General features: G+C 44.1%; 1 protein-coding gene across 5 annotated transcripts in view; it reads left to right on the top strand.

Moving 5' to 3' along the window:
• Positions 1-3499: 3499 nt before the first annotated feature.
• Positions 3500-25602, top strand: part of EXD1 (exonuclease 3'-5' domain containing 1) — a 111574-nt gene continuing 89471 nt past the window's right edge. For 4 of the 5 annotated variants that reach the window (XM_066608632.1, XM_066608636.1, XM_066608635.1 and 1 more), the window contains exons 1-3: positions 3570-3614; positions 11190-11344; positions 18341-18409. In XM_066608632.1, the coding sequence (XP_066464729.1) occupies positions 3583-3614; positions 11190-11344; positions 18341-18409 (256 nt within the window). In that variant the 5' untranslated portion in view covers positions 3570-3582. Of the gene's footprint in view, positions 3615-11189; positions 11345-18340; positions 18410-25602 lie in introns of all 5 variants that reach the window. The other variant, XM_066608634.1, reaches the window with a different exon arrangement.

The raw sequence follows: 25602 nt of genomic DNA on the forward strand, positions 1-25602 counted from the left end.
CGGGTGCAAAAGTTTAGCTGGGGCCCTCCCCTCTCCATCTGTACCCATACCTAGAGGCTCCAATGCAAAATCTGTAACAGGGTCCCCAACTATAATGCTTTATTCATAGTACTAAGCTCCCTATATGGAGAAGAGAGGACTTATGGGACCCCCAAGGCTCCTCTTCCGGGTGCAACCGCATCCCCTGCATCCCCTATAGTTACACCCCTGACGGTGCTGTATACCATATATACACTCTTTGTAAGGAGTTGTTTTGCATGCCAAGTTTTGCAGTAGAACAACTCCTCCTTTTAGGAGCTGGATATTTATTGATTTTTTTACAAAGAGTATATATATGGTATACAGCACCGTCCAGAAGTTTAGAAACACTCCCTGTAAAATTGAGAAGATATAGTGAAAAATCCTGATGCTTTGAGATATAAGTATTTATTGCTCTAAAAAGCAAAACAGCAACCAAAGCTCAATCTTCCAACTAAGGCCTCATGTCCACGGGGAAAATCAGGCCCGCTACGGATTCTCCATGGAGAATCCGTAGCGGGTCCCTCCTGCCCCGCGGACATGAGGCATAAAAATAAGAATTAACTCACCTCTCGCCCGCTCCGGATCTTCCCTTCGCCGCGGCTTCATCTTCTCTCCGTCGCGGCCGGATCTTCTTTCTTCGGGCCGGCGCATGCACGGGGCACGTCGGTTACATGCCCCGCGCATGCGCCGGCCCGAAGAAAAAAGATCCGGCCGCGACGGAGAGAAGATGAAGCCACGGCGAAGGGAAGATCCGGAGCAGGTGAGTATATTCTGATTTTGGTCTCCCGCGGATCCGGACGGCTTCCATAGGCTTCAATAGAAGCCTGCGGGAGCCGTCCCCGCTGGAGACCCGCACGAAAATGGAGCATGGTCGAGTTTTTTTCATGCTCCATTTTAAAAAAAATCAGTTTTATTGGCCATCCGCGGGTATTTATCTACATAGGTGGTCAATGCATCCCTATGGGATGCGGATCCGTGTGCAGGAGAAGAGTTAAAATCCGCTGCGGATTTTAATTCTTCTTTTGCCCGTGGACATGAGGCCTTAGGGCTTATTTACACGAGCGTATATCGGTTGGCGTCTTCACGGCCGGTCGATATACACTTCCATCTAAGCAGTTCCCCCTTCCCTCACCGACTCTCTGCCTCTCTCCTCCATTTCGGCATTTGCAACGGGAGGGGGCAGGACATGGGCGGAGCTAAACTAGGCATTGTCCCGCCCACTCCCATTGCTGGCTATGGACAAGGGGTGGGGTGGAAGCTTGGCTCCACCCCATCCCGCCCACTTCCATTGTAAACTGCTTGGAGGGGAGGAGAGAAGCAGAGAGTCGGTGAGGGGGAGGGAAGGGGTGGACTGCTTAAATGGAAGCATATATTGGCTGTGAAAACGCCGGCCAATATACGCTCATGTAAATAAGCCCTAAGTCTTGTAATTTTGAAAATAGTTTCAAATTTTGGACTACTGGAACTATCCAGTCTTTTCCTGTACGGCACCTTACACACTTTAAGCATTTAGTAGATCAACTTAGAAGTATTTTGGTCAGGATATGCTTCCATTCTTGGTTGAGAACCGACCAGAGATTTTTCTGACTACTGATTTGCTTATTTATACAGGATGTTTCTGAAGTTTTGGAGGTTACTGTAGGAGGTTCAGTAAGGCCGGGCTCACATGAACGTATCTCTCAGCGTGCCGCCTGCAAGAGAGATGCGCTTCGCACGCAGCCAGTACACAATTACGCCATGTACTATCTCAGCGTGTATGCGAGTGTAATATGCGTCAAGATAGAACATGCTGTGATCTTCTTGCATGCTTATTTCACGCAATTCGTGTGAGCAATAACATGGCCACCTACGGGAGATTGGTACACCATATTCTGCGTTGAATGTGTTATACCAATACTCTTGTGTGAGCCCAGCCTAAATTGCACTAGATATATTGAGGTTGGATAATTATGTTGTGTACAGACAAGAGCCCATTAACAAAGGACTACTGAAGCTTGGTCAGGTTGGTTTTCGATGGATGACATTTGAAGGATGCACTGGAGGAGTTCTAGTCTCGTCACTGAGGCACAAGTATTCCAAAACCTATCTGAACTGATAAGGATATGCGGCTCACAGAATGGCTCCTGTCTATTTATTGGATATTGATAAAAGAATATGTTGTGGGCTTCATTTGGAAATAACAATAATAAAGTAAATAAAATTACCAAAATTTAATTATACCATGAAAAGATCATCTCTGGTATTTCATTAACCCCATAGGCCGCCTGCAGACGAGCGGGTCGGATCCGGTGGCGAGAATTCTCGCCGCGGGACCCGACCCAAGCACCTGCAGGCAGGAGCGCGTACTCACCCGCGCCCGGCGGCCTCGGCTCTTTCATGTGCCGGCTGCCGGGCAGCCGGTGCATGCGCAGACCGGAGCCGGCGTCCGGGTGAGTGACGTTTCTGTGCGAGGCTCTGCGAGCCCCGCACAGAAATAGGACATGCCGCGGTTTGTTTGCCGCACGACATTTCGCGCGGCCAAACCGCGGCCGTCTGCATAGGAGTGCGTATTGTAATGCACTCCTATGCAGGCTTTTACTGGCGGAAATCCCGCCGCGGGATTTCCGCCCGTCTGCAGGCGGCCTTAAGGACGCAGCTCTCTTTTTTTCCCATTTTCGTTTTTTCCTCCCCACGTTCAAAAAATCCTAATTCTTCTATTTATCCACCCATGCAGATGTCTGTTGGCTTGTCTTTGCTGGATGAGTTTTAGTACCACATAATGTACTGAAAAACATTTAAAGAATTCTAAGCGCAGTGAAATTGAAAGAAAAGCAGTTCCGCCATCTTGGGGGGGGGGGGCTTGTTTCTACGGTGTACACACTGTAGCAAGAATGACATAAGAATTTTATTCTGTGGGTCGGTACGATTGCTACGATACACAATGTATATCGGGTTTTTTTTTTTTGCTGTACTGTTAAAAAATAAAATACCTTTGGAGAAAAAATAAAATGATTTTCTGCCACCATCTTGTACCGGCCATAACTTTCACATCAGCACAGGGTAGTTCTGTGAGGGCTCATTATTGTGAGATGTCTATTTGCACCATTTTGGAGTACATAGGACTTTTTGATCACTTCTTATAAAAACATTTTTTAGAGACACTGTGACCAAAAAAAGCACAATTCTGACATTGCTTATTTTATTTTTTTTAGTTCGCCGTGCGGGGTAAATAATACGATACTTTGATAAATCGGACTCAGCAATTTAGTGTTTTTTTGTTTATTTTGTTTTATTATAAATATGGGAAGTTTTTTTAAACTGTTATTACCTTTTAATAAATTAATAAAACTTTTTTTTTTGCTCATTCTTACATCCTTTTTGTCCCTCCGAATCTCCATGATTTATAGACCCACTACATTCCTAGTCAGTACTATCTGCGGCGTACCGGGCACACCCCGTAGTAGAACGCCCCCTGCAGGCAGCAGTCACACACGTGGCTCCTGCCTTGCGCTGAGGAGACGGCGCGCCGTGTGTCCCGCCCGGTGAAGGTTTGTCCTCCGCCCCGGGAGGTGTGTGGTAGGGATGTGGTGGTCGTCGGCCATGACAGGGTTCAGGTAGTGGAGCTGCTGCGGACGCCGGGCACAGCACCGCGGACTGCAGGGCTGGCACTGGGCTGAGCACTTCCATAGGCTGCAGCATGCCTCCATACAGAACCTGAGCAGTCCGTGCAAGGGCATATCCACAGGAGCGTAAATACGCTGCAAATACGGCCCATACATAACAGTGGCTCCATTCACAGTATATGCGTATGCGCAAATGCCTACGTATCTGTGCTATAAATGAGGTTGATTTGGGCACGTCTGCACATTGCACTGTACTTTTTTACGCCCGCCGGGCTGTTTACAATCGTACGCGTCGCTCCTCCGCCCCGGTTTAGTTGTGTAGCCTAATGTATGTTATGTAGCAGATGTTTGTTATTTTTCCCAACAGTTTTGCACTGTATTTCGCACCCCCTCCCATTGTGTATGGGGTGTACATTTGCACTCGCCCCAATGGACTTCCTATGGGGCACTTTGGTGCACAAAAAAAGGAAGTCGGAGTGAACCCGTTGAAATTAATAGGTTCTGTTCTCTGTGTATTGCGCACGCAAATATGTACACAAATACACCGCTGTAAAGGAACTCTCAGCCTGGATTCACTGTGTATTTGCGCATGCAATATGTAGAGAATAAAACCAATTGAATTCAATGGGTTTGCTCCCATTTCCATATTTTGCGCGCGTATTTCGGTTGTAAAAAAAAAAGGAAAAACATGTTCTATTTTTCTAAGTATTTGCGTACTAAAGCTTCTCATAGAAGTCAATGGGAGTGCACAAATGTACATACAATATGCAAGGAACTGCGTAATTCCACTGGAAAAAGAACACATCTTGGACTCATTAGACTAATTGACCTTTTCAATCAGTGCGTCTTTGTTTGCCGCAAACATATGAACATGTCTTGCGGGCGCAAAAAGTACAGTAAAACACGCTTAAAAGTGTACAAAGAGATTGCGCTGAATTGCACGCAAATACACCTCTACCGTGTGATACCAAAACCCGCCAGTTGTTTGCCATGTGTGCAGGGATTTCCCTGGCCATAGCCCGTTTTCACACGACCGTGACACTCACATGAGATTTGCGCATTGTGGAATGCCCAAATCCCACGTGAATACGAACCGCATGTACAAGAGCCGTGTTTTCTTGCACCATGTTACATCTTTTATCTTTGTGCTCCTCAGAACGCACCGCTGATCTCATGGTTCTCGTGTGCCGTGTGATGCGAGGTTACCCACTGAAATAATTGGGAAACCCCTCCGATCCTCTAGAGCGCATGAAACTCATGCAAGAGGATCGGAATTTCACAGAAGCGGTGCGAAGCGTTTTTGACTGAAAATCGTCTGCAGACAAATCGCACGTTCCCAAGCGCGATATCACACTCGCCGTGTGTAGGTAGCCATAGCATGTGATTGTATAGAGCGCTGTTCACACTATCGCCGTGTGTAGGTAGCCATAGCATGTGATTGTATAGAGCACTGTTCACACTATCGCCGTGTGTAGGTAGCCATAGCATGTGATTGTATAGAGCGCTGTTCACACTAGGCCAAAGTTATCAAACCTGTGAGAGGGCGTGTTCACACAGAACTACCGCAATAACCGTCAGAGAGTTTTAGGACGGTGAATCTAACCGTTTAATGTGTGGCAGAACTGGGACCTGACCTCCGAGGTCGGCTGTGGATTTTCATGCAGGTTTAGTCCCAGCCCCTCTCCGCGGTTTCTGCTCCAAAAATTGAAATGTCAATTCTTTTTTCCGCAACAATTCTTTTTTCATTCCGTATAAACTATATTGAGGGGTTTCGTGGCATGTACTTGTATGCTTAAATGGTCTGACTTTAGGCATGGAAACTGTGCCCAAATTCACAAGAAATTCTGCCAGTGCGAAGGAGGCCTAATAGTACCATGGTCTTTTGTTGTCCATAGCAACCAATCAGCGCAGATTTCATTTTAACAGAGCGGTTTCAGAAATGAAATCTGAGCTCTGATTGGTTTCTATAGGCAGCAAGAACAGTTTTCCTATTGGGCAGGGATGGTAAGGCTGTGTTCACACGGGACGGATTTCCAGTGGAATTCACGCGGATTGGTTGCACCGAAAATCCGTGAGAATTCCGCTGGAAAACCGCGGTGCGGGTTTTGAAGCGGCTTCGCCGCCTGCATTTCCGCTGCAGCCGTCTCTCCCCATAGAGAAGAGAGAGGTCGCTGCAGAAAAAAGAAAAAATTGACATGATGCGTCTTTAGTATCCATGCCGCATGGCCATTTCCACACGGTTTGTCCGCAGCGTGTGGACGAGATTTTTTCTTCTCCACTTTGCAAAATCTTCTCCACTTTGCTGGCTAATCCCGCGATTAGGAGCCGCATGCAGAATTTCCGTGTGGACATTCCGCAGCAAATCTGTTCCATGTGAACCCAGCCTTAGTGAGGCTGACCATGTTTCAGCCAGTCTTCTACCGCACTTCATTAGGGCTTGGCTTGTAATATCTTTGGGGAAACATGCAGAAGTACAGTTTAACCTCTTCCCTCCCCATGACGTAAGGGTATGTCATGGGAGCGAGGTGCTTCCTGCAAAATGACGTACCCTTACGTCATAGGGATAGCGTGAGATCATGCCAGATTTCGCGCTGTCTAGCAGTGGGAGCTGTCTGTCACTGATAGCTGGCCTCCCGCTGCAACAGTGGGGGCGCATCGGAGATGCGCCCCCCCCCCCCCCTGCTGTTAACCCCTTCTACTTACCCCAATCTACTTACATCGCGGCAGGGAAAGGGTTCACAGAGGGAGCGTGCTCCCGCTCGGTTGCCATGGCAACAGGATGCCAGATACTGGCGTCCAGTATTGCCATTGCCTATGAACACTGTAATAGGCGATAAGGCATTGCAGGAGAGAAGTCCTGCAATGCCTTATCATAGCGATCATCGGTGGTATGGTGTAAGTTCCTCAGAGGGACACAGATGGTGTAAAAAAAAAATCAAAATAATGTACAAAACTTAAAAATGTAAAAAAACCCCTTCTTATGCTTTTTCTCATATTAGCATTTAAAAATAAAAAAAACCCCAAAGAAACGCATATTTTGTATCGTCGTGTCCGTAAAGACCCATACAATAAATCGAACACTCTTTTTATCCTGCATGGCAAAAAGTGTAAAAAAATGCTAAAAAACTGAGGCAAGACGCTAATTTTTAGTATTTTGCCTCACAAAAAACGCAATAGAAGTGATTAAAAAAACTTATGTACCCCCAAATGGTACCAATAAAAACTACAGCTTGTCTCACAAAAAATAAGCCCTCGCAAATCTCAGTCCATGGAAAAATAAAAAAGTTATAGGACTTTAAATGCAGCGATTTTAGAAAAAAAGAAATTTCTAAAAAAAAGTTTTTTTTATTACAGAAAAGTGGAAAAACCTAAAAAAGGTAAGAATTTTGGTATCGTTGTAACCGGACTAACCCGCAGAAAAAAATGTAGCATGTCATTTATGCTGCATAATTAATGCTTTAAAAAAATCTGTGGCAGAATTGATGCGTTTTCTCTCCCTACGATCATAAAAAAAATAATTAAAGTTTTACAATATAGTCTATGTACCCAAAAATGGCACCGATAAAAACTACAGTTCGCCATGCAAAAAACAAGTCCTTATACGGCCGCGTCGACGGAAAAATAAAAAAGTTATGGCTTTTGAAAAATAAAGATGAAAATCTACCAAAAATTGTTTGGTCCTCAACACCAAAATAGGCCATGTCATTAAGGGGTTAAGGACGCGGCCTATTTTGGCCATGAGGCCGCAACAATTATTTTCGGGATTTTCATCTCCACTTATCAAAAGCAGTAACTTTTTTTTTTTAACGTCAAGATGGCCCTATGAGAGCTTGTTTTTTTCGTTGCAAACTGTAGTTTGGTTGGTCCAATTATTTTTTTTTTTTTCTTTGAAGAGCAGGAAGAGAAAATACATCAATTCTGCCATTGTGTATTTAAATTTTTTTTTTACAGCATTAGGACTTATTCAGATGACCGTATATCGGCTCGGTTTTCACGCCAAGCCGATATACGGTGTCCTTGTCTGCAGGGGGGGGGGAGGATGGAAGAGCCAGGAGCAGGAACTGAGCTCCCGCCCCCTCTGCACCCCTCGCCACTATTTGCAATAGGAGGGGGCGAGACGGGGGTGGAGCTAAGTAACAGTGCTTAGCTCCGCCCCGTCCCACTCCTCCCATTGCAAATAGTGGCGAGGGGTGGGGAAGGAGCGGGAGTTCAGTTCCTGCTCCTGGCTCTTCCATCCCCCCCCACCTCCCCCTGCAGACAAGGACACCGTATATCGGCTCGGCGTGAAAACCGAGCCGATATACGGTCGTCTGAATAAGCCCTTAATCATGCAGCATAGATGACACAATACATTTTTTTTCTGCAGGTCGGTACAATTAAGACATTAACAAAATCTTTTTTTTTTTTTTTAGATTTTTCCACAATAAAGACCCTTTCTTTTTGAAAAAAAAAAATTCTAAATGGCTGCATTCAAAGTCCCGTAACTTTTTCATTTTTCCATTGTCAGAGCTTTATGAGGGATTCCTTTTTTGCAGGATAATCTGTAGTTTTTATTGGGAGGCAAAACTAACAAAATAAGCATTAATTGTTTTTTTTACGGTGTTTGCCGTACAGGATAATTTCAATTTATTGTACAGATATTTTTACATTATTTTTTTTATTTTTTTTTTACACAAATAGGAGAAAGCGTGAAAAAAGTTGTTTTTTTTTACACTATATTTTTATTTTACTTTTTACATTTTGTATATCCCTGTAGGGGACTTCAACCTTAACAGCTATGATCGCTATAATAATGCATTGCAGGACTTGTGTACTGCAATGCCTTATCGATTACAATAGTGATCACAGGCAGGGGCAGGATGGGTGGCGGGTTCCTAGTATCTAGCGTCCATGGCAGTTGATTGGCCCTCCACGATTATATCTCGGGGGTCCGATGATGTCACAGAGGGAGCGTGCTGACTCTGTGAAACCTTTACATGCCGCGATCTATGTAGCTCGTGGTATGTAGGGGATTAAAAGCGGAGATGGATGTTCTCATCGATCTTGGGTGTTGAAGTGATTGGCTATCTAACAGTCGGCCTCACTTACGGGATGGCGCGGGCTCAGCTTCTGATGCACTATCCACATGACTTATGTTTACGTTCTGCCAGGATGTAAACTTACGTCATATAGCATTATCCATAGCTGGCATGGAGTCTCCAGTACCCTGTTGTATCACCTCTAGCTTGGATACGAGATGTGATACGGGTGGGCATGGAGGCTCTAGTACCCTGTTGTACTGCCTCTAGCTTGGATATAAGATGTGATACAGATGGGCATGGAGGCTCTAGTACCCTGTTATACTGCCTCTAGCTTGGATACAATATGTAATATGGGCAAGCATGGAGGCTATAGTAACCTGGTGTACCACCTGTAGCTTTTTTGCAAGATGCGGTACAGTTAGGCGTAGAGGCTCTAGTACCACGTTGTACCACCTCTAGCATGGATACAAGATGTGATGCGGGCGGCATGGAGGCTATAGTGCCCTCTTGTACTGCCTCTAGCTTGGATACAAGATATGATACAGGTGGGCATGGAGGCTCTAGGATCCTGTTGTTCCGCTTCTAGCTTGGATACAAGATGTGATACGGGTGGGCATGGAGGCTCTGGTACCCTGTTGTACCAACTCTAGCTAGGATGCAAGATGTGTTACTGGCGGGCATGCAGGCTCTAGTACCCTGTTGTACCGCCTCTAGCTTAGAATACAAGATGTCATACCGGTAGGCATAGAGACTTTAGTACCCAGTTGTACCACCTCTAGCTTGGATACAAGAGGTGATGCGGGCAGGCATGGAGACTCCAGTACCCTGTTGTATTGCATCTAGCTTAGATACAAGATGTAATATGGGCAGGCATGGAGGCTCTAGTCTGTTGTACCGCCTCTAGCTTGGATACACAATGTGACACGGGGCTGGAGGGGGGCATGGAGGGTCTCGTACCCCTGTTGTTCCCAGCAGCATCTCTCATCACCGTTTACCTTATTTTTCACACTATAAGACGCACCGCAGCTTTAGACATCAGAAAACATGAAAAAATGTGTCTTACTAATTTAATCATCCCTGGATATCTAACAAAGTGGTGGAGCTGCGATCATTAACCCCTACCCTCCAAAGGGGCGTAAGTGTACGTCCATGCTGCGGGGTACTTAATGCAACAGGATGTACACTTACGCCCAGTGGATAGCGCAAGATCAGAAGAGACCCCTGTCATTGATAGCCGGCCTCCCGCTGTTAACCCCTTACATGTCGCGATCTATGTAGCTTGCGGCATGTAAAGGGCTCACAGAGGCACCTGAAGAAAAAATGTATTGTGCCATTTATGCTGCATGAATAATGCTGTAAAAAAAAAACAATCGCAGAATTGATGCGTTTTCTCTCCCTGCTGTTATTAAAAAAAAAAAAAATACAAAATTTTGCAATACAGTTTATGTACCCAAAAACGGCACCAATAAAAACTACAGTTCGCCACACAAAAAACAAGTCCTCATATGGCCATGTCGATGAAAAAATAAAAAAAAAGAAAATTTTGCGTCCTTATGCCCAAAATAGGCCATGTCCTTAATGGGTTTTGTCATTTAAAGAAAATAAATCAGTACTTGCCTATTCCTCCCCAGGTAGCTGTCTTCAAGCATCGTCCCCTCACTGATCTTCTCCAGTCCCCGGGTCACCTCACTACAAATCGTCTGGATCCTCTTCTTGTTATGATTCATCCATTCTCCACATCCTTCTTCCTGCAGGTCAGTGAAGATTACATCACTAGTGACGTAATGTTCACTGCCTAGGAAGGAATGCTGATATATTGCTGAGACTGCACATGCATGCTGTCTTGCTGCGAGTGTTTATATACTATTGCAGAGAGACAGCGCGCATGCACAGTCTCGGCAATGACTTGGCGCTCCCTGCTAGGCTATGAGCACAACGTCACTAGTGACCGGGTACATTGCCCTGCAGGAAGCAGACTGCAGAGAATGGATGCTTCATCACCGGTAGAAGACTAATTGTCAGGCTGGAGGTTGGGTGACCCGGGCGGACTGCAGGAGCCAGGAGAAGATGCGCTAGGCAGACTGGGGGAGGAATAGGTAAGTATAGAATTTTTGTTTTCTAATGACAGAACCCCTTTAACTTTGGTGTTCTAGTATAGAAGAGGGGTTTAATGGTGAGCAGTCAGCGCCTATTAAATCTAGTGTGTTTATTAAAACAATGGCGAAAGCACAAAAGTTCCAATTATGCACATACACAGTACTAATGTACGCACATTGTACAAGTGCACAATACACGCAGCTCTACACCATACACAACTCTTACTACATACACACACAGCTCCGCAGCACATACATGCTGTCATGTTAAACACTGATTTTATTAACCCTAAATCCCCACAAACAAGGGTAGTATTAAATGACCCCCTTCTACCTGCTTCTTAGTCACATGGTTATGACCCAATTGCACTATTTTGTACTAGCTAATATTGTGCATGTAGCTCATCTCTCTTCCTGCCTTCAGACCTAACACTTTCTTTATTTTGCAGGGAATTCAGTTACAGCTGTAATATGGATCTAACCAAGGAAGCGCACGTACTGAGCAGGTTCATAGGGACCAATATAAAACTCACTACTGCTCATGGATGCTTTCAGGGGGAACTGTTTCATATTGATGCCGCTCGTGCAATAATTTTAAGTAAAGGTAAGTAAATAAATGCATCTAGGTACTTCTAAATCCATCGTTTTGCTTGCATTGACATATATATGGGATGACTTGAGCCTACTTTTGCCAATTGGGGATATCGCAATACAATAGCGTTTTCAAGCATTACCATAGTTAGGCTGTATTTACACAGACGATTTCCTCACGTGACTTCTGTCCAATTGCGATACGAACGGAATTGGCAGAAGAAAATAATGTAATATTTTCTTCTGCCATGGACAATTTTCTTCTCGGAACACGATAGAAAAATCACACGCATGTCCTGTTTTGGGTTAATATCTCCCAATTATTCCTATGGCTGTGTTTTAAAAAAAAAACAAAAACGTATTCCTAAATCGCATGAAGATTGCATGCAATCTTGGAAAATATTGCCCTCAGCTGCGTAAATACAGTTTTTGTGTACTACAAGGTAAAACGGAAAAAAGGTTTGGTACTGTGTTAGCCAGTAGAGCAATGTGTGATTGTTCTTAGTGAGAGAAACCAAGTAATCTTGTAGATTTGATACCTTTTAATGGCTAGCAAAAATACATGATGTTACAGCAAGCTTTCGGGAATATCTCACCAACTATATCAGGCATCTGTATCTCCTTCCATGTGCAGGTTGGAAAGATAAGACACATCATAAAACTGTCCTGAGCTCAGTGGACTGATTAAGTATTTATGTCTCAGCTCAGTTTGTCTGTTGTTTTAAGTTTTGAGTGCAAAGCAGTCTCAAATTTCTGTGTGTGAACATTCATTTAGATCGAGTGTGCCCCCCTCCCTCTGCATCTGTATGTTATAATTATGTGCCATCCAAACAAGTTTCATTCATTAGCCTGATAAAGGGGGTGAAATATCCACGAAAGCTTGTTTAACATCATGTATTTTTGTTAGCCATTAAAAGTTATCATATCTTCAAGATTACTTGTAAAACACCTTTTCTTGGTATTGACTAGGAAAAGTAAAACTAAATAAAGCTGTTGTATCAATGCTGTTTTCCATTGTGTGCCACATGGGAAGACTTTGGCACAAGCCACAAACAGAAAATTGGGAATTGAGCCGCCAGATTCACATGAACTTGTCGACCTGCAATCCTTTGCGGAAAATATTTGCGGTTGGTTGCGAATGTGTCCGGTTTTCCACGCAGATGTAAACATATGCACATTGTATTGTTTGCGTTGGAGAAGGAGCTCTCTCTTTCCCTTCCAGCCAGCATTCTGGCTTTTCTATTCTTTTTTCTTATCAAGTTGCGAGCGTGTCCTCCGTTCAAACGCATGTTAATTCCATATGGGCTGCGGATCACTCGCATCCATAAACCTCTATTGAGGACGTCCGCTCAGAATCCGCGTTAAAATAAAGTTGTTCGTGGAATATATGATTCATACCCTGAAGTGTAAAGGAAAGTCACACTGTGTGCTCCCTGGACTCCCCATTCCCTTATGGGCCATTTATAAGGGACGATTCATAGAACATAGAATTGTAGAGTTGGAAGGGACCTCCAGGGTCATCTGGTCCAACCCCCTGCTCAGTGCAGGATTCCCTAAATCATCCCAGACAGATATTTGTCCAGCCTTTGTTTGAACACTTCCATTGAAGGAGAACTGGCCACCTCCCTGTTCCACTCATTGATTACCCTCACTGTCAGAAAGTTTTTTCTTATATCTAATTTTTGTCTCCTCCCTTTCAGTTTCCATCCCTTTGCTTCTGGTCTTTCCTTGTGGGCTCCTGTCCATGGACGATGGTGCATTGCGTTACTCTCGGCGATAATCTGGCCACGAGTAACACAGTACACGCTGTCCACAAGCTCGCTGGACTCAAATCGCGGCATGCTGCAATTTGCCACGATTCTCCGTGGTGAGCCTATCTGTCAGACTCATGGCAGAAACTGACATTTCTCTCCCTGGCGATATGCCGCCTCACCCATGGACAGGGGGCCTAAATGAGAATAGGGCTTATCTCTTTGCACTGTAACAGCCCTTCAGATACTTGTACACAGCTATTAAGTCTCCTCTCAGCCTTCTTTTTTGCAAGCTAAGCATTCCCAGATCCTTTAACCGTTCCTCATAGGACATGATTTGCAGACCGCTCACCATCTTGGTAACTCTTCTCTGAACTTGTTCCAATTTGTCTTTGCATTTCTCCATGTTAAATACCATTCTGTTAGTCGCCGCCCACTGTTCAAGCTTTAAATACTCTTCCTATCTTCCCCAGTGTTAGCTATCCCTCCTAACTTTGTTTCGTTGGCAAATTTGATCAGTTTTCCATCAATTCCCTCCTCCAGATCATTTATAAAAATGCTGAACAACACTGAGCCTAGGACAGAGCCTTGTGATACCCCCTTGATTCATTCTTCCACTTGGATGTGCAGTAGTCATTTATGACTACTGTTTGAGTACGATCACTCAGCCAGTTCATCGTAGAAGATGATCAGATTGGTCTGACATGATCGACCCTTCATGAATCCATGCTGATCAGGAGTTATTCCGTTGTTCTCCTTGAGGTATTGAGGTATTCTTCGATGGCGTCTCTCAGAAACCCCTAGAATATTTTTCCAGTTACTGAAGTGAGACTTACCAGCCTGTAGTTACTAGGCTCACTTTTGGACCCCTTTTTGGAAATTGGAACCACGTTGCCAATGCGCCAATCAAATAGTACAACCCCGGTCTTAATAGTATCCATAAATATTAGAAATAGCGGCCTAGCTATCACATCACTAAGTTCCCTTAGAACCCTTGGGTGTATTCCACATGGGCCTGGCGATTTATCGATTTTTAATCTGCTTTAACCCCTTCATGACACGGCCTATTTTGGGCTTAAGAACGCAACAATTTTTGGCGGATTTTCTTCTCCGTTTATCAAAAGTCATATCTTTTTTTATTTTTCCGGCGACGCGGCCGTATGAGGGCTTGTTTTTTGCGTGGCGAACTGTAGTTTTTATCGGCGCCACTTTTGGGTACATAGACTATATTGTAAAACTTTTTTTTTTATGGAGAGAAAACGGATCAATTCTGCCATAGATTTTTTTTTTACAGTGTTAATCATGCAGCATAAATGAGACATTCCATTTTTTCTGCGGACTGGTACGGTTACAGCGATAACAAAATTCTTACATTTTTTTTTTTTAGGTTTTCCCACTTTTCTGCAATAAAAACCCTTTTTTTTTTTTTTTTTTAAATCTTTTTTTTTTTCTAAATCGCTGCATTCAAAGTCCTGTAACTTTTTTATTTTTTGATGTACGGAGCTCTGTGAGGGCTTATTTTTTGCGAGACAAGCTGTAGTTTTTACTGGTACCATTTTGGGGTACATACGGCTTTTTTGATCACTTTTTTATTGTGTTTTTATTGAGGCAAAATGCTAAAAATTAGCATTTTGCCTCAGTTTTTTAGCATGTGCAACTTATTGTGCACGTCGTTACGGATGCGAGAATACCAAATATGTGGGGTTTTATTTTTTTTTACCTTTTTTTATGCTAATCTAAGAAAAAGCATTTAAAAAAGGTATTTTTACTTTTTTTACATTTTTTTAATTCATTTTTTTTATCTTTGTTTTTTGTACAACATTTGTGTCCCCCTGGGGGACTTTAACCACTGCCCTGATGATCGCTGTCATAAGGTATGGCTGAGCTACTGCTCTGCCATGCCTTATTGCTTATACAGCGATCATAGGCATAGGCAATACAGGACGCCAGTGTCTGGCGTCCTGTTACCATGGTGACAGGCCGGGCTCTCACGATGTTATCGCGAGAGCCGGCCGGAGACACAGAGGGAGTCCGCTCCCTCTGTGAACTCTTTCCTGCCGCGATCTACTTAGATCGCGGCAGGGAAGGGGTTAACAGCGGGGGGCGCATCTCTGATGCCCCCCCGCTGTTGCAGCGGGATGCCGACTGTGACTGACAGCCGGCTCCCGCTGCGGGATAGAGCGGGATCATACGTGATCCCGCGCTATCTCCAGGACGTAACTTTACGTCTTGTTGCGGGAAGTACCCCGCAGCCAGGGCGTAAACTTACGCCCTGCAGCGGGAAGGTGTTAACCGGTTCCGCACTTCCTCCTGCGTTAGATATGACATATTTTGTGAGGGGTTCATTTTGTTCCCCTGCATCTCATGTAGTACTTTTTCTTTTTGTTCATGAATACGCTTGAAAAGAAACTATTTAATAGGTTTGCTTTCCCTCCATCATCTTCAATGATTGCTCTTGCATTATCTGTTAAAGGGCCCGTGCTCTTGGTACAAATCCTTTTGCTGTTAATATAGTTAAAAATAGTTCGGGTTGTTTTTGCTCTCTTTGGCGATCACTCTTTCCGCCTCCTCCTTAGCAATTTTTATCTTATCTTTGCCTATTTAGTTTTTTTCCCTGTACGATTTTAGCGCTTCTTCGCTGCCTTCTTGCTTTAATAGTTTAAACGCTTTCTTTTCTTTCTTTATTTCCCCCCTTACTGTCTTGTTGAGCCACATTGGTTTCCTTTTAGCTGAGTTTCTTTTATTTTTAAAGGGAATGAACTGCTCACTTGAGGTGATTAGGATCCTTTTAAACTTTTCCCATTGATCCTCTGTACTGATATTTTTGAGGCTGTTGTCCCATTTAATGTTACTGATAGTAGTTCTAAGCTGATCAAATTTTGCTTTACTAAAGTTTAGTTTTTTTGTCGCTCCCTGATAAGGCTTCTTATTGGATGACAGCTGGAAGTTAATTATATTGTGGTCACTGTTCGCCAAGTGCCCTTCCACCTGTACCCCCTTTATTCGGTCCGGTTTGTTAGTACTAAGTCCAGAGTGGCCCTCCCTCTCGTTGGTTCCTGCACACGTTGGATAAGGTAGTTATCTTTAATTGTTCCCACGAATTTATCACCCCTGTTAGATTTACAGGTTTCGTTCTCCCATGTTATATCCGGACAATTAAAGTCTCCCATGATAATTACTTCGTTGCGGTTTGACACCTCTTCTATCTGCCTTAATAGTAAGATTTCAGTTTCTTCTGTTGCTTTTGGTGGTCTATAGCAAACCCCTATCAGGATTTTGTTTGTTTTCTTTCTGTATTTCTACCCATAGAGATTCCACGTGTTCACTTCCTGCCCTTATATCCTCCCGTAGCCTCGGAATTAAATACGATTTAATGTACAGACATATCCCTCCCCCTTTCTGGTTTCCACGGTCTCTTCAGAAGAGGTTGTAACCCTGTAAATTCACCACCCAATCGCACTTTTCATCAAGCCATGTTTCTGTTATTCCGACTATATCATAGATTTCATCAGTCATTCTTGCTTCAAGCTCACCCACTTGACCGATCAGACTTCTTGCATTCGTGGTCATACAATTTTTACAGTTTTTTTTGTTCTTTGTTACTAATGGTACTGTTGGCTGATCTGACAGTTCTAACTGTACTAACCCCACCTCCTGCTCGACCCCCATTCCTATTGCTTAGACCCAGGTCGCTAGCTACGCTGACTACCCCATTATTTCTCCTTTTGCCCTCCCCCCACCCCCCCAGTCCCTAGTTTAAACACTTCTCCAGCCTTCTAGCCATCTTCTCCCCCAGCACAGCTGCACCCTCCCCATTAAGATGCAGCCCGTCCCTACGGCAGAGCCTGTAGCCGACAGCAAAGTCAGCCCAGTTCTCCAGGAACCCAAATCCCTGCTTCTTACACCAACTCCGGAGCCACTTGTTTACCTCCCTAAGATCCTGCTGCCTTTCTAGTGTGGCTTTAGGTGCAGGTAGTATTTCAGAGAAAACTACCCTAGAGGTCCTCGCCCTAAGCTTGGACCCTAAGTCTCTGAAATAATTTTTGAGGGCACTCCATTGACCTCTAATTTGTTCATTGGTGCCAACGTGCATTATGACCGTTGGATCCTCACCAGCCCCTCCCAGTAATCTGTCAATCCGATCCGCGATGTGTCGAACTGGAGCGCCAGGAAGACAACACACCGTTCGACGATCCCAGTCTTTATGGCAGATTGACCTATCTGTCCCCCCTATAATTGAGTCCCCCACCACTAGGACCTGTCTAGCCTGCCCTGCGCTCCCCGTCCCCATCTTACTGGAGCAGTCATCTCCCTGGCGTTCAGAGGGCATGTTGTGCTGCAGCGGTGCTGGCTCTGTAATGGCTTCCCCCTCATCTGCCAACTTTGCAAACTCAAGACTAGCCTCCCTGGTTCTCTACCCTCTACGCCTCCTTCTATCTGTCACCCAGCTTACTGCCTGCTCCCCCTGCTCTTCCGTAATACCATCTTCCCCTACCTCTACCCCAGTGAGCGCCTGCTCAGTGAGCAGCAAACTCCTTTCCATGATGCCAATGGATCGCAGTATTGCAAGTTGCTCATTTAGATCCAGGTTTTGGGCTTCTAAATGTGCGACGTGCACGCATATTGCGCAACAGTATGCACCCCTCGATTGGCTGATCAAGGTGCACATACATTGCACAAGTCGCACACTGGATGACATTGCCAGGCATGGAGCTCATTCTAATGGGTAATTACAATTTACTTGTGGAAGTAGTGAAGATAGACTTGCTCACACTTCGCTCGCACCACGCCACCTATGCGGTGGGGAAAGAACGCTCCCCGGCCGTCCCGCTTCCATGCCGGCAGCGCCGTGAGTGATGCTCGTTCCCCTGTAACAGGACAGGAGCGTGCATCACTGGAGCGTGCTGTCTGCACTGTTTGGCCGACAGCTCGTTCCTGTCTGAATGTGACATTAGTTGGAGGCCCATAATTTAGTTAATGGGGCTTAAGTTTCAAAGTTTCAGCAGCAGTATTTATTGCTTGGTGGTCTTTTTAAAAAAAATTTTTTTGTAGTAAAGCTCCGTAATTTTTCATTGATTAATATCATACTGAATTGTTTTTTTTACATTTGCTAGAGAGACATGAAGTTTGTGCTTGATGACAAATTGTTGAAGAGTTAGGAGCTCGTGTATTGTATTTTTAACCCAATGTTTCTGTGTCGGCATTCTTTTCTCACAATTTTTTTTTTTTTAATTTAAGACTAAATTCTTATATTTCAGTTAAGGATTTAAGAACTGGAAACCCTTTACCTGGAATGATGCTCTTTTTTGGAAACAGCATTCTAAAAGGTAACATGTGTCTGTGCTATTTCATAAATGTATTGTGTTGAGACTAGTTGAGACAAGGTGAACTCATTTTATTGACATTCAAATGTACAACAACTTGGAGTGGTCCTTTAACAGAGCCTCTTCAACCTCAATCGCTGCAGGAGTCCCACCTTAAAGGGGTATTCCCATCTTTTTAATCCTAGTTTATTGGGTTTGAAAACAGAAAGCAACACATTCAAAAACATAAAATGTTTATTTCCAAAATGCTCTGTTCTGCAGATATTGCAGCTTTTGATTTCTCTGCCCTCTGGTTGTTTACTGCTTGTTGCTGGGGAAGCAGAGTCCCTCTTCTATGGAAAGAATTAGGCAGGCCTGCTTTAAGCATTGGCCCCCCCCCCATGGCTTTAATCACACTCTTTTTTCCTCCTGACTGCAGCACTTGTTCATTTTTTTAATCCTTCTTTCCTGTACTTACTACAACTTCAATTACCATCTCTCATACATCGTGACACATAGCCAGCACTAAGTGCATTTTCTGTCAAACTCCCTTGTCTCCTGCTCTCTGGTTCCTCCTACTTTGAGGCACAGGAGACAGCGGAGGAGGACTCTGGATATTAGCTGTGTTCATGATACTGTGTCTCAACTCTGTATATGTATGTTGGTGATTTATATGGGGTGTGACAACTAAAGGATTAGCCGTCAAATAGGACGCCATCTTTTTCATCTAAGATGGATTGTGCCACTCTCACAGAGACCCTGGACAACCGGACTTCCTTAAATCTGTGGCGTCTGCCAGCTTAATCGCACGCAGCAATGGTTCAGAGTATTTCCAAATTGCACATACACCAGACCACAGAACATAATCCAATTGGCTGACCACTGATTATACATTGTACGTCCCTCAATATTTATGACTAGTGCCATAGGATTAAAGGGGTTGTCTCGCGAAAGCAAGTGGGGTTATACACTTCTGTATGGCCATATTAATGCACTTTGTAATGTACATCGTGCATTAAATATGAGCCATACAGGAGTTATTCACTTACCTGCTCCGTTGCTAGCGTCCCCGTCTCCATGGCTCCGTCTAATTTAGCTGTCGTCTTGCTTTTTTTAGACGCGCTTGCGCTGTGCGGTCTTCTCCCCTTCTGCTCGGTCCGGCACGAGCGGCGTTCTGGCTCTGCCCCCTTCTACGCGTCATCGCATAGCTCCGCCCGTCACGTGTGCCGATTCCAGCCAATCAGGAGGCTGGAATCGGCAATGGACGGCACAGAGCCCACGGTGCACCATGGGAAAGGACCCGCGGTGCATCGTGGGTGAAGATCCCGGCGGCCATCTTGGTGAAGGAAGAAGAAGGAAGACGTCGCAGAGCGGGGATTCGTGTAAGTAATATGTTTTTTTTGTTTTTTTTAACACATCCCTTGGGGTTGTCCTGCGCCGAATGGGGGGCCTATGGAAAAAAAAAACACGTTTCGGCGCGAGACAACCCCTTTAATGTTCTCATAGCAACACAGTTCATTTACTACACTAGGTTTGAAGTCCTGAGAACTTCTTCACTCTGCGTCTGGGTTTACAACACGCAGTGTCCTTGTTACCATACCCAATCAGAGTGTCACTATAGGGGGTGTTCTCCCCTGTCAGACTCGTGGCAATCACAGTTTGGTCTGCACCAGACCTCAGGCTTGCAGCCCCAGCAGCTCAGTGTGTCTGGAGGTTTAATCTACTGTAGACACACCCGTTGTCCCTGCTGATTAGCACACAGTGTGACTGTTTTACAGCCTTGCCACAGAGGCTCGATTGCATTTTGTGTTAGACTTGTCGTAACGTTTCGGGAGTTTCTTTAATGTCTTTCCCAAGCTTGAAACAGAATTCAGTCATGCACCTCTGCCGTACTTCTAGAGTGAGGTCTACTTCATTCACCATCATGGCACATGCAAAGTGCTTTCATTCGCTGTGATAGATTTCTGAAGAGTATGGCTGTCAAACTGTATGTTCAGACATGATGGTGCATGTCATTCAGTTTTGCTAGATCTATCACGTGGAGAAAACAATTACAGACAGTCTCATTACCTTTCAAGCAGCCCCCGGGTGTGTGCAATATATAATAATATATGTTGCATAAAAATCCTTGAATGAACTCTAATCAAGCTCATTCATTACATTTTGTGCAAAGGTATGCTTATTTTGGATCCTTCTCAAACCTCACAATAAGTGAAATACAGTGTAATGCACTGGATTATGCCACTTATCGGACTTTCAGAACAGTAGTACTTTCCTATTAGAAAATAGTTTGCGTTATGAACAAAACTATGGATTTATTCTACATGCACTTTTCTCATTAAATAATAAGCTCCAACCTATAGGGCAGGTTTTTGAGTATGTGACTACCGTATATACTCGAGTATTAGCCGACCCGAGTATAAGCCAAGTCAATAAGTTTTACCACAAAAAACTGGTAAAACTTATTGACTCGAGTATAAGCCTAGCTATACTCGAGTATATACTAGGTAAAGAAAAAATGCAATACTCACCTTCCAGCCGGCGTCTGTGTCTTCGGACCATTGCACCAGGGACTCAGACACCAGCTGGCAGGTCAGTATTGTGGGTTTTTTGTTGTTTTTTTTTTTACCTCAGTCGAGTATAAGCCGGGGGGGGGGTTTCAGCATAAAAAAAATTGCTGAAAAACTAGGCTTATACTCGAGTATATATGGTAATTACTTTTGGCATCACGCTGAAAAGATTAACATTAATAATTGTAATATCATGCGGATCCAGTACTGAACTTACTAAGCATTTAGGTGAAACAGCTCCGCAACAAAGCAGTAAGACCACATGAACTGACACAGCTCTTAAAAATCACTAATCTTCGCTTGTATCACTCTATATAAGGTTCCAAAGGTTACTGTTGTATTATGTCGCCACCGGAAATTAGGGGTGGAGACGTAATACAGCAGTGTTGACATTTGGTGACGCCCCCAGCTTCTGATTGGCTGTGGGCTCTTTCTGGCAACTCTGTTCTGACTCCCTGCTCCCCTTCTCCCACTGCTATGCGCTGGCCGAGTGGGAAATATGGAGTTGCCGCTCCTGAATTCCCTGTACCATTACTGACCCCCGAATCTCTTGCTGGTCCTGTTGGCGCTCCTGCCATCACTCATCCCTGGCCGTCTGGCTGGTCCAGTCCGCACTCCTGCCATCACTCACCCCGGTCCTCTGCTTGCTCCGGTCAGTGCTGCCACTGTCTGGCGCACAGCTATGACTCCACACCACCCCGGCACTGTGTCTACTTCTCTCCTGCTCCTTTCTCTCCTAACGCGTACAGGGCCTCCCGGGTGCTGCCACTCACCCCCCTTTGTTCCTTTGACACAGCTGCACTGTTGGCGTCAGCGTGGGGGTTCACACCAGGGGACATTTGGTTACATGGACTGCAAGGTCCTCGCGGTGGCAGCGGTGGGGGGTGGTTCTGAAAGAGTTTGTACTGGGATAGAGGGTTAGGGTTAGGATTGGTTTAACTGTTAGGCTTATATTATTAGGTATAAATGCTTCCAAGTTAATGCTGGCTGGCTCTTACATGGAAGCATTTTCAGCTAATAATGTAAGCCTAACACTGAACCTAACCCTAACCCTCCATCCCAGCAAAAACGTCTTCCACGCTGCTCTCTGCCTCAGAGCTGTGCTGACCGGACAACAATGCAGCTAATCGAGAGCTAGGGGCGTGACAGGGGCGTTCCTTTATCTAAGGCCTGTCAAACCCCTAGCTTACGGGGATGTCAAGATACAATAGTACCGTTCCAAAGTGCTCCTCCAAGTGAAATCTGCTCAAGAACCATCCCATCGGCAGCTTCATGAAATTGTATGTAAGTTTAGAAAATTTAAACAGTTTGGGGAAGTTCCAATGTGACAGTGCCCCTGTGCACAAAACGAGACCCAAACAAGTTTGATGTGAAGGAGCTTGACTTTCCTACACAGGTTTCTGACCTCAACCCCATCAGGCACTTTTGAGATAAATTAAACAGTTCTGATTACAAGCCAAACTTTTTCGTCCAACATCAGTACTGCACAAATGCTCTATTGGTCGAATATGCACAAATTTCTACAGACTCCAAACTTTTGTGGAAAGCCTTCTCAGAAGGCTGGAGGCAAACCTGTGAAAAGGGCTCAACTCCATGTTACTGCCCATGATTTTGGAATGGGATGCTCAACAAGCTCATAGAGGTGTGATGGTCAAGAGTTGACATACTTTCGGTTATACAGTGTACTCTGCCTGTCGTCATTTTATAGGAACTTTTTGATTATTTGCTTTATTTTTATTCGCTAAAAATCTTTCATGGTCTTTTTTTTTGTTCTCACTTCTGTCGGAGTGATTTGCTTCTTAATTGTATTCTGTAATTGTTTGTCATTCTGAACAGTACTTAAAAATATTGTATTTTAACCCCTTGGTAACAAAGCCTGTTTGTGCCTTAGTGACGGAGGCAAATTTTGGAAATCTGATGTGTCACTTTAAGATAGAATAACTCTGTAAAGGTTTTGCCTATCCAAGGGATTCTGACATTGTTTTTCGCCACATGTTGTACTTCATTTAGGTGTTAAAAATAGACCGATAGAATTTGTGAATATTTATTATAACTGCCAAAATTGGGAACATTTTGCAAAAAATATTATTTTTTCAGATTTTCAACTGTAATTTCTCAAATATGTGCAAACATACCCGACACATTTTTGCTAAGATATATATTTCCATTTGTGTACTTTATTCTGGACGCACATTTAAAAAACCTTGTTTTTTTTTAACCATTTAGGAGACATACAAATTTAACATTACATTTTGAGGAACACTTTGTTTTCCCACACCAAGCCAAGATTACAAAGGCGCATAAGTGTCAGAATAATAGATACCCCCACAAATGACCCCATTTTAAAAAACTATACCCGTTAATATATTCACTAAGGGGTGTCATGAGTATTTTGACCCCACATTTTTTTCCAGGAATTAATGCAATTAATTAAGAAAAAATAAAATGTCATAGTTTTGCAAATGCGTCATTTTAAAGACATTTATTTTTATATAGTGCACATGAAAATGAGGATTTACACCCCAAAATGGATACCCCTGTTTGTCCTGTGTTCAGAAACATACCCATTGTGGCCCTAATATTATGTCTGGATGCACAACAGGGCCCAAAATGAAAGAAGTAATCTGTGGCTTTCAGAACAGACATTTTGCTTGAAGGTGATTTAGGCCCCATAGCCCACTTGTAGAGCCATTGAGCGGCCAAAACGACAGAGAACCCCAACAAATGATCCCATTTTGAAAACTAGACCCTTTAGTGAATTCAACTAGGGGTGTACTGCGTATTTAACCCCACAGTTTTTGAATGACTCTAAGCAAGGCAGAAAAAAAAAATACGATTTTAATTTTTTGGGCAATTGTGTCATTTTAAAAACAGTTTTGTTTTTTTTTTCAAACTCTTTTTATTGGCATTAATTCACACATGAAAGAAACATACACTGGTTGATTACATTTTTGTATACATCTTGCTTGGTTGTCGTAACAGTTTCCATTTGTTAGTCTTTGCTCGTAACACTTATATGCCTTCATTTTTTCTCCCTTTTTATTTCCCCCCTCCCCCTCCCTTAATTCCCCAAAAACTTAATACTTTACTGTATAAACTTAAGTGAATATATATAAAACGGTTAACTAGTGGTTTGTCAAACTATCCCGCTTAACATTTTGTTTTCCTACTGTATTTTGTCATGTGATTTTAAGGGACCCCAGCCGGTTCATGTGGTTTTGTTCATGGTATCATGTCGTATTGGCAAATTGGAGCATGCAATCTTTGATTTCAATGGGATCAAGAAATTTTTCTATGAATTCTCTCCATTTTCTTAAAAAATTTTTTAGCTTGGGACTCCGCGCATCTTTCTGTCTCTAACCTCTCCATTTTTAATAGGTATTTTAGCTGTTGCATAACGTCTTTTATGTCTGGCGGTTTGGCTATCAGCCAGTTGTTTAGGATACATCTTTTACCAATTAATAGGATGTTGTGGATCAGTTTTGCATTTCTTGTGTTGTCTGATAATTGATGGAATATAAAGATTTGCGGTATTAGGTGTAGGTTTTGTTCCCCCATGTCTCGGATTATTTTGAGGATTTCTTCCCAGTATTTTTTGATTTTAGGGCATTGCCAGATACCATGTAGAAGATCTGAATGTGTCAGGGCGCATCGTGGGCATGCCTGTAATCTGTCTGGGCCATTAGGGTTCCAAGGTTTGTCAAACCCGTATATTGCTCTATGGATCAGTTTAAAATTGGTTGCTCGCCACCGCTCATTTGATGTCGCCTGCCTCATTGCGTTCCAGCTTTTAATTATTCCTTCCGGTAGTTCTGGGTCATTTAAGTCTCTTGCCCGTTTTTTAAACAGTCCAGCGTCATTGTCTTTCATCCACCCTTCTCTAAGGCCGCCTGCAGACGAGCGGGTCGGATCCGGCAGCGAGAATTCTCGCCGCGCGATCCGACCAGAGCGCCTGCAGGGACGAGCGCGTACTCACCCGCGCCTGGCGGCCCAGGCTCTTTCATGTGCCGGCTGCCGCGCAGCCCGGAGCCGGCGGCCGGGTGAGTGCGTGCCCCGCAGAAAATTAGAACATGCCGCGGTTTGTTTGCCGCGCGAGATTTCGCGCGGCCAAACCGCGGCCATCTGCATAGGAGTGCGTATTTTAATGCACTCCTATGCAGGCTTTCAGCGGCGGAAATCCCGCGGCGGGATTTCCGCTCGTGTGCAGGCGGCCTAAGTCTGTGATATATCGCGGATATTGATTGTTTACCTGCCTGGTTGTTTATCATTATATCAATTGGGTTTAGTATTTTTTCCTTTGATATGTCTATTAGTCTTTCCCTTAAGAAATTTCGCACTTGAGCGAAAGGCAGGAAATGCGTTGTGGGCAAGTTGTATTCCCTGCAGAGTTCTTTGAAGGTTTTATATCTGGGGTTCTCTGGCTGGAGGAGATGGGGAACTTTTGTAATTCCTTTATGTCACCATAGTTTAAACATTTTATTTTCTCTTCCCTCTTTGAATTCTGGATGGTCCCATATATCCATATGTTTTGAGATTTTAAATGATAAACCAAATGATTTACGGGTTATCTTCCAGGCCGCTATGGTGTCTTGAGCCATTATCGACTGCTTGCATTCGCCTGGTAGGTTGGTATATGTTGTATGAATG

This window comes from Eleutherodactylus coqui, chromosome 6, assembly GCF_035609145.1.
Source record: "Eleutherodactylus coqui strain aEleCoq1 chromosome 6, aEleCoq1.hap1, whole genome shotgun sequence".
Lineage (NCBI taxonomy): Eukaryota > Metazoa > Chordata > Amphibia > Anura > Eleutherodactylidae > Eleutherodactylus > Eleutherodactylus coqui.